General features: G+C 49.0%; 1 protein-coding gene across 1 annotated transcript; it reads left to right on the plus strand.

Moving 5' to 3' along the window:
- The first annotated feature begins 1,975 nt into the window (after window positions 1–1,975).
- On the plus strand, window positions 1,976–7,372 carry DUSP6 (dual specificity phosphatase 6). Its single transcript, XM_017512914.2, has 3 exons — window positions 1,976–3,831; window positions 4,425–4,862; window positions 5,883–7,372. Exons 1-3 carry the CDS (start codon window positions 3,432–3,434, stop codon window positions 6,188–6,190), a joined length of 1,146 nt encoding a protein of 381 aa, XP_017368403.1. The 5' UTR covers window positions 1,976–3,431; the 3' UTR covers window positions 6,191–7,372.
- The last annotated feature ends 1,617 nt before the right edge of the window (window positions 7,373–8,989 follow it).

The following is an 8,989-nucleotide window of genomic DNA, read 5'->3' on the forward strand; positions in this document are numbered from 1 at the left end:
GGTCCATTCTGATAACCTTGCTAAAGGATTTTGATCCTGGACTATGAGAACACCTCCTTTGCTTGACAGCTGTATTAGAACGGATTAAATCGGTTAGGGTAGCACCTTGGAGGGCTTTGCTGCAGATGAGCCAGTCCAGGCGTGCTGTGAGGCAAGCCTTAAGGGGCATCTGAGGAATGCCAAAACCGTCCCCCCAACCGAGGCCTTTTCACAGGTTCTCAATTCAGAAGGATAAAAAATTAACTCACAACAGCTAATAGCACCCCACCACCATTTTAGGACATTTCATCGTACCCATTTTGTCGTCACAGGGACCATGAAGCAAATAGTTTTATATTAATTATGTCGACGTGGAAGACTGCAACTCAGAACCGCTAGATGATTTAACTAAGGGCGCACACCTAGATAGAAGCTGGATACATAATTCAAACGACGGCCGTCTCACTCCAGAAGCCCTTTACGCAGCATTTCTAGGACTGAGCGGTCAGAACGCCACTTTAGTCAATATGCCAGGGAAGATTGGCATTCCCCTGGCGATAGAGTTCAGAAGCATGGGTAAAACTAGTTTCGATGTGTCCTCCTGAATCTATAGTCATATTCAGGTGGCTGCACTTTTAAAACAGGCAAAGTGGAAACCCAGCTTCCCTCCCTTTCTCTTCTGTTGGAGGTCCTGGGCTGCACCTCCAACAGGTTTGCTCTTCCCAGTTCCGCTACAGGACACCCTGCCTCTTCCCTCACTGTCCCCAGGTTCCAATGACTGAAACGTCTCGGGGTGGGAACTTCTGTGACAGATCCGGGAGGATAGGGGGAGTCAGCTCCAGCGCAGGCCTCCCCCGGCTGAAACTAGAAGATATCCAGTGAAATACAGGAGTTTAGTTCCAAGGGCTGCCCAAAAAAGGTGCGGAGAGGAGCGCGGCAATCCCCACCTTCGTCGAACATGCTCCTCCCGGCGCGGCCTGCCTGCAGCAGAGCTCCAAAATTGGCAACCCGGGCCTCGCAGCCGCCTTTTTTTAGCCTACATTTCCCAAACCAGGGAAGAGGCGGCTGACTAAAAATGCAAATTGCAGCAGGGGCGTCAGCAGGCATGCCCGTGGGTGCGGGGCGTCGGGCGAGGGGAGACCCCGCGACCTTAGGCGCCCTCGCGGTGTTCTCGGTGGGCGCAAAGCGCAGCGAGGGACACTACCCAAAGCCGCACCCCGCCGGGCGGCTGCCCCCGCTTCCGCCTCCCAGGCAGCGGCGGGACAAAGCGCAGCCTCTTTTCCGCCGGAGTTAGGGAGGGGATGCCGGATTAGGGCCCGCGCCTTCCGGCCGCAGCCCTCCCGCGCCGAGCCGGCTGCTCGCAGGTGGTTTTCCGCTCGGGAGGGTCAGGCCTCGGCACTTTTATATAACAATAGAGCTCTGCGCGCCGGGAACGCGCCTCTCCGCCGCCGCGGCCCCCACCCGGCCACGCCTCCATCCGGCTTCCAGTCCATCCGCCCCTCGGCGCCTGGGCCAAGCACCGTGCGCTGGCCTGGCCGGTACCTCCCCAAGTTACCTGCTGGCTCTGCAGGGCGGTAGGAACGTTCCCCGCGACTCCTTGAGAGCCAAGAGCCGGGGGGGGGGGGGTCCCGGCAGGCACTCGTCCTTGCTCCCCCCACCACCCGCCCCAGATCTCTATGGAACCTGGAGTCCCCCGCTCAGCCCAGCACCCGTCCACTGGATCCCGCAAAGCCTCGTGCCCGCCAAGCGGGGAGACGGGGGCAGCGGGGCGGTGGCAGGGAGCGCAGCGCGCAGGCGCGGCTGGTGCTCTAGGGAGTGCCAGGCGCTGGACAAAGGGAGGGGGCGGCGGCAGGAGGGGACTGGGGAGGCCCCCTCTGGCATGCCTCCCTGCCAACTGTAACCAATCGCGGACCCCCTCTGCGAGCCCCCGGAGCCTGGAGACCTTGCGGGAGGACTTACCCACGCCTCGCCAATGGCGGGGACTACCTGCCCGGCCCGGCCCGGCGTGTCGTGTCCCAGCACACCTCACCCAGGCAGTCTCGCCAGACCGGCTCCTCCGTCAGAAGCCGAGCTCCTTGCCCAGAAATCATTAACCAACGCGACCCCCCAGCAGGCGGTGATGGTGGTGGGGCCGGGGGAGAGATTTAGATCTCCGGAACAATGGCTCGTAACTCCCCATGCCGCTGGAGCGGAATACAGTAAAAGTACTGGACTGCTCTAAGAGTTTGTTTCTGTACTCTATATTGTTTTAAAGAAGATAAAATGCTACTTTAAGAAAAAAGGTTTTCTTCTGATTTTGTGGACAACCAAACATTTGTTTGCTTGAAAATGTTTTAACAGAATCCCGGTTTGTTTCGAAAGATGTTGGATTAGCATTTAACACCTCATCGGTCACTAAAGCCCCGTCAGTTCACCAGCCCCAACACAGCCTCGGCAAAAAGAACATCAGAGCAAACAGAGCTGGGACTTTAAAACTGGCAAACAAATACCACACACCGCCTAAAGAAGGGGGGTTGGGGGCGGGGAGGATTAATGCGAACTTGGGTCCAAATGAGTTTGAAGGGAATACAAAGAACAAAAAGTCAGCACAAGTTTTCCTAAAGCTAGCTCCCGAACGCAAGCGTCGCGAACAAGGGCTTTTGTGCATGCTAATTGCGCCATTGGTGCGCGAAAGTTCCGACGCGAAGTGTGAACTCTCAACAGAAGGAAACATGAGACAACTGAAGTGCCCTGGCTTATGTGCCCTGCTCCTCCTCTGCTGCCGCCTCCCCTTCTTTCTCCTTCCTCCCGCGGAGCCCGCTGTTGCAGCTTGTTTGCACTGAGGCTTATCCGGAGCGGAAATTCCTTTCCGTTTTTGTGAATGACAAACTCATTAACAATTCATCAACACAACCTGTTCCAGCCGGCCCGTCCCCACGGCAACAGCCCCTTCCGCAGCTCGCTCATTGGCTGGCCCGGAGAATGTATCCATTGAGACGCTCGCTGTTTGTATCCATTGAGGAGCAGCCTCGCGCTGGGGGTGTGCGAGGCTGAGTCCCAGGGATAGTGAGCAAATCGAGTCTTAAATAATCCGAGGAGAAAGACGCCCGGGTAGATTTGAGTTGCAGCCTTGGAGGGAGGGATTAGGAGCCGCTAGACTTTTTTTCCTTCCCTCTCAGTAACACGGAGTCCGAATTAATTGGATTTCATTCACTGGGGAGGAACAAAACTGTCTGGGCAGCTTCATTGAGAGAGATTCATTGACACTAAGAGCCAGCGGCTGCAGCTGGGTGCAGAGAACCTCCGGCTTCACTTCTGTCTCGTCTTCCCCAATCGCCAGCCTCGGCTTGGGTAAGGCGAGGCGGACTTAAACCCGCTCTGAGAGCGGCAGCTTCGCGCGCAGTGCGCTCGGCCTATGCCTGCCCTGAGGGGCGTCTGGTAGGCACCTCGCCCTCTCTCACAGCTCGACCCCCATGATAGATACGCTCAGACCCGTGCCCTTCGCGTCGGAAATGGCGATCAGCAAGACGGTGGCGTGGCTCAACGAGCAGCTGGAGCTGGGCAACGAGCGGCTGCTACTGATGGACTGCCGGCCGCAGGAGTTGTACGAGTCGTCGCACATCGAGTCGGCCATCAACGTGGCCATCCCGGGCATCATGCTGCGGCGCCTGCAGAAGGGCAACCTGCCCGTGCGCGCGCTCTTTACGCGCGGCGAGGACCGGGACCGCTTCACCCGGCGCTGCGGCACCGACACAGTAGTGCTCTACGACGAGAGCAGCAGCGACTGGAACGAGAATACCGGCGGCGAGTCGGTGCTCGGGCTGCTGCTCAAGAAGCTCAAGGACGAGGGCTGCCGGGCGTTCTACCTGGAAGGTACGCGCCCGGGGAACTGCGCTCGCGGGGCAGGGCGCAGGGCTACGGGCGGGGTGCGTGGACTAAAAATACTTCTGCCGCTGGCGCTTCATAGCCGCGCAGCTTGCCCAGGGGTCGGCGGCCGGCGAGGTAGGGGCCGCGACCCGCGCTTTCCGCACCGGAGAACCGGGCAGGGGCAGAATCCACCCGCTTCCGGCCGCAGTTACCGGCCGTTTCTTTCTAACGGGTTCTGCATCTTCTTACCCAGAACATCCTCTACCATCACCCTGTTTTCTATTGTTCGATTTTGAATTAAGATTTGCAGGACCGGAGAGGTTGCTGGGGGTGCAGATTGGCACATCCTAGCTTCTCAAAATATTCCCAAAAGTTGCCATTTTGTATATTTCCGGATTTAAACGAATAAGGGTTCCCTGGCGAGGCGGGCCCGTTCGTTCCGTTCCCAAGGGTGCACGTTTAAAGTGTGTTTCTCTCATTATGTGTGTAGGGGGATATGTAGGGTGCTTGTGGTGTTTCTTACGCCGGGCTGGTTCTTACAAGCTGTGAAAACTACTACGACTTCTCGGGTTACACGATTGCTTTTCTCGTTCTGGCAGGTGGCTTCAGTAAGTTCCAAGCCGAGTTCGCCCTGCATTGCGAGACCAATCTAGACGGTTCGTGTAGCAGCAGCTCGCCGCCGTTGCCAGTGCTGGGGCTCGGGGGCCTGCGGATCAGCTCTGACTCTTCCTCGGACATTGAATCTGACCTTGACCGAGACCCCAATAGTGCAACAGACTCGGATGGTAGCCCGCTGTCCAACAGCCAGCCTTCCTTCCCAGTGGAGATCTTGCCCTTCCTCTACTTGGGCTGTGCCAAAGACTCCACCAACTTGGACGTGTTGGAGGAATTCGGCATCAAATACATCTTGAATGTCACCCCCAATTTGCCGAATCTCTTTGAAAACGCAGGAGAGTTTAAATACAAGCAAATCCCCATCTCGGATCATTGGAGCCAAAACCTGTCCCAGTTTTTCCCTGAGGCCATTTCTTTCATAGGTGAGACTAATTAGTAGTCGTTGCTCTGACATTTAAATGCAAAATTCCCAGCCATTCATAGAGTTTAAGCTGTTAATCGTTCTTGCTGCTTGCTAATTTGTCGGACTGAAAGTCTCTAATGTTTCTGGAGCGTCCTTAATTCTGTTTTATCTTCTTGCTAAGGGAAGAAAACCTGCATTTTGACATGGCTGCAGATCACCTATTTGAAATGCTGTTTCTTGGATCTTTGAATTCAGTCATTTGACGGGGGTTGGGGTCGTTCATAATCGGAAAACAGATTTTTCCCACAGTCTTTGGACTCGGGAAGGGTCAAATAGAATTACTCACTATAGACAGGAATTCCAGCATTGCTTTATAATTTAAAAACCTAGAAGTTATATTAGGACGTCAAGTTAGTTGTTGGAAAGCAGTATGAATGCTAAATGTTATCCAGTTGAATGATACTGTGATACTGGTAACAGTGAGACAGTGGGTAACCTGAGCCCAGCAGGAAGAACTGTGGGCTGGAAGCCTGGGAGAAGTGAATCTCCAGGCATTGTAATGCATTTCCTATTACAAAGGAACTCATTTTCAAGCCATGTCGACATCCTGTTCCTCCTAATGGGCTGTCCCCTGTGACTTCCCTCTCTCTTTTAAAATGCCTGAATACCTCCATTGTTAACTGCACAACATTTGGAGAATAATTTAATAGACCCTTGCAGTCTGCTTGTCTGTATAAAAGGCATTCACGAACATATTGCAGGGTTTCTGGTATTCACATGCTGAGGCAAAGAATGCACCCATTAAGGAGTTTTTTGTTGGCAGAAACTTAATACAAAAGCTCTCTTTTTAGAAAATATCTGAAATATGTAATTGTGTCCAGTGTACATGTTTTATTTCAGTGATGCATTTTCCATTGCCCGTAGGGCTCAGCAGCCACACACAATTATTATTATTATTAAAGTTCAGTTTTTAGACTGATCATTCACAAAGTGTGGTTTTCAATACACTGAGATCTTGCTTTTCTTTTTGTGTTCACAGATGAAGCCCGGGGCAAGAACTGTGGTGTCTTGGTACATTGCTTGGCTGGCATTAGCCGCTCAGTCACTGTGACTGTGGCTTACCTTATGCAGAAGCTCAATCTGTCAATGAATGATGCCTATGACATTGTCAAGATGAAGAAATCCAACATATCCCCTAACTTCAACTTCATGGGTCAGCTGCTGGACTTCGAGAGGACGCTGGGACTCAGTAGCCCCTGTGACAACCGGGTTCCAGCACAGCAGCTGTATTTTACCACCCCTTCCAACCAGAATGTCTACCAGGTGGACTCCCTGCAATCCACGTGAAAGACCCCACACCCCTCCTTGCTGGAATGTGTCTGGTCCTTCAGCAGTTTCTCTTGGCAGCATCAGCTGGGCTGCTTTCTTTGTGTGTGGCCCCAGGTGTCAAAATGACACCAGCTGTCTGTATTAGACAAGGTTACCAAGTGCGGAATTGGTTAATACTAACAGAGAGATTTGCTCCATTCTCTTTGGAATAACAGGACATGCTGTATAAACACAGGCAGTAGGTTTGCTCTGTACCCATGTGTACAGCCTACCCATGCAGGGACTGGGATTCGAGGACTTCCAGGTTTATAGGGTAGGACCAAATGGTAGGGTAGGAGCATGTGTTCTTTAGGGCCTTGTAAGGCCGTTTCCTTTTGCATCTGGAACTGACTATATAATTGTCTTCAATGAAGACTAATTCAATTTTGCATATAGAGGAGCCAAAGAGAGATTTCAGCTCTGTATTTGTGGTATCAGTTTGGAAAATAAAAAATCTGATACTCAATTTGATTACTGTAAATATTTGATCTTAAATCACTTGACAGTGTTTGTTTGAATTGTGTTTGTTTTTTCCTTTGATGGGCTTAAAAGAAATCCAAAGGGAGAAAGAGCAGTATACCACTTCTTAAAAAAAAAAATAGAAAAAGAAAATTGTGCTCTTTTCTAATCCAAAGGGTATATTTGCAGCATGCTTGACTTTACCAATTCTGATGACATCTTTATGGACACTATTATTACTAAGACCTTGTTTTGGCAAAATCTTTAGTCTTTTTCATGTATCTTCCTCATTTTTTTTCTCTTTATGTAGTTTGACTATGCCTTACCTTTGTAAATATTTTGGCTTGTGTTGTCTCAAAGGGGATAATCTTGGAAAGACACCAAATCATGGGCTCACTTTTTTTTTTTTTCCTTAAACTTCAGCTGTGCTAAACAGTATATTACCTCTGTATAAAATTCTTCAGGGAGTGTCACCTCAAATGCAATACTTGGGTTGGTTTCTTTCCTTCAGAAAAAATTTGTATAAAACTGGAAGTGTGTGTGTGAGCATGGGTACCCATTTGATAAGAGAAATGCATTTGATTGTGAAGAAGGGAGAGTTAAATTGCTCCATTATGTTTGTGGTATAAAGTTTTGAGCTGGAATTTATTATAAGAATGTAAATCCTTAAATTATTAATAAATAACTATTTTGGCTATTGAATGTGTATTTTTTTTTAATCTCTCAGTTATACCTACATGTGAAGTGACACATTTTAGAAATTTTTCATTCAGGGATTGATTTTAACTTGTAGGCATAGCAGGGCAAAGTTCTTAACTTTTTAAGCTTTTCCTAGAATTTTTTCAGGGGCAGTTTATGAAATTCATCCTTTGCCACAAAAAAGGATGACATCCTAGAATGGACTATCATGTATATGAACAATACCTTTTATGAGTGTAGTTCAGGCTTAAGATTTTAATGCCCCTGAAGAAAAATGAAGCTATAGAGCATAACTTGCTGAGGAATAAAATTTGGATATTAGTGAATAGCCACAGAGATGTAGCACAGTAACAAGCTGACAGCCACATATTAACCTCCTCTCTATCCTTCACTATCAGGATTCTTTGCTCAATAATGCTGAAAGATATTAAGGAGAAAGTAGGGATAATTCTTTTTCCAGGCTGTTGTCACTGCCTGGCAATGCTACCTGCAGATATGAGAATGATAAATCCAGAACGATGTCTCCATTTCCCCTAGCATGTGTGTGGCAAGGCATATCTAAGCTTTCTTACTGTCTCAGGATATGGCTTTAGAATTTTACATTGGCACTTAAGAGGAAACTTTGTCATCCTGTTCTAATGTGCTTTTGTGTTTAACTGGTTCAGAATGTGGGTCAGAAACCCCTATTGAAACTTGTGGGGATTATACGGAATAGTTTCTTTTTAAGCTAAAGACTTTATATTTTGTCATTTTCCTTGAGACCTACCCTTTCCTCACCTCAAGTGTAAAAGTATTCAAACCAAAGTAAAAGGCAGGTGTATGGAATCAAAAGAACTAGAACATACTTACATTTGGGGCTCCTTTGCATGAACTCAGTCCCTTCATCTGAAGTGGGGAGAAGGATGAGCTTTTCACCCACATGGCACATATGTTGACTTCGTCATCTATACTTCAGGAAGCAAATGGCCTTCGTTCTATGGCAGTCATATAAAATTGTCCACAGTGACTTTTAAGCAACTAAGTATAAAAAGCAAACAGAAATAGTGCAAAAAATATATATACCAAGTCAGTCTCTCCTATTTGGGTGTCCCAAGTTAGCAAGAGCACAGAAAGGAGAAGTGGATTGCAGTTCGACTTGGCTCGTATTAATCCAGTTCTGAACGGTTTCCGCTCCTGGCATTCCCTAAACAGCCTGTTCAAAGTAGGGATTTGCAAGCAGCGTTAGCAATTTCCTGTCCAGCTGCAGCTCAAGTAGCTGGGTGCTTTTTTCCCCCTTTCTTTTCTCTGATTTCTTTTCTCTTTCTTTTTCTTTCTTTCATTTTTTTTTAAAATATGGGCTGTGGATAATTTTAGTGCATTTCCTCTTTGTGGATTATTATCTCTTTCCTCCTAGAACCTGCATACATTGAGTTCCTACTGCTTGGCTCAAGCCGACAGCTGGCCTCCCCAGCACTTCCTCTCGTTTCACTGTGGGTTTGTTGTTTGTCAGTCCACTTCTGAAATTAATAAATGTTTTCTGGCGAAGTGCCACAAGCCATTACCACAAAGGGGAAGTAACACATATGAATAGCAGGAAGCCGTGCAGGGTCACAGTGTGAGCTGAACCTGTGGATGGAGCAT

Source organism: Cebus imitator, unplaced genomic scaffold, assembly GCF_001604975.1.
Source record: "Cebus imitator isolate Cc_AM_T3 unplaced genomic scaffold, Cebus_imitator-1.0 Scaffold479, whole genome shotgun sequence".
NCBI classification, from domain to species: Eukaryota; Metazoa; Chordata; class Mammalia; order Primates; family Cebidae; genus Cebus; species Cebus imitator.

What these genes read in the sequence shown, in the direction of transcription:
- DUSP6 (XM_017512914.2), top strand. Translation starts at nt 3,432, where the DNA reads ATGATAGATACGCTCAGACCCGTGCCCTTCGCGTCGGAAATGGCGATC. An exon ending in CCGGGCGTTCTACCTGGAAG is followed by an intron (nt 3,832 to 4,424) that starts GTACGCGCCCGG and finishes TCGTTCTGGCAG; the next exon opens with GTGGCTTCAGTAAGTTCCAA. An exon ending in TGAGGCCATTTCTTTCATAG is followed by an intron (nt 4,863 to 5,882) that starts GTGAGACTAATT and finishes TTGTGTTCACAG; the next exon opens with ATGAAGCCCGGGGCAAGAAC.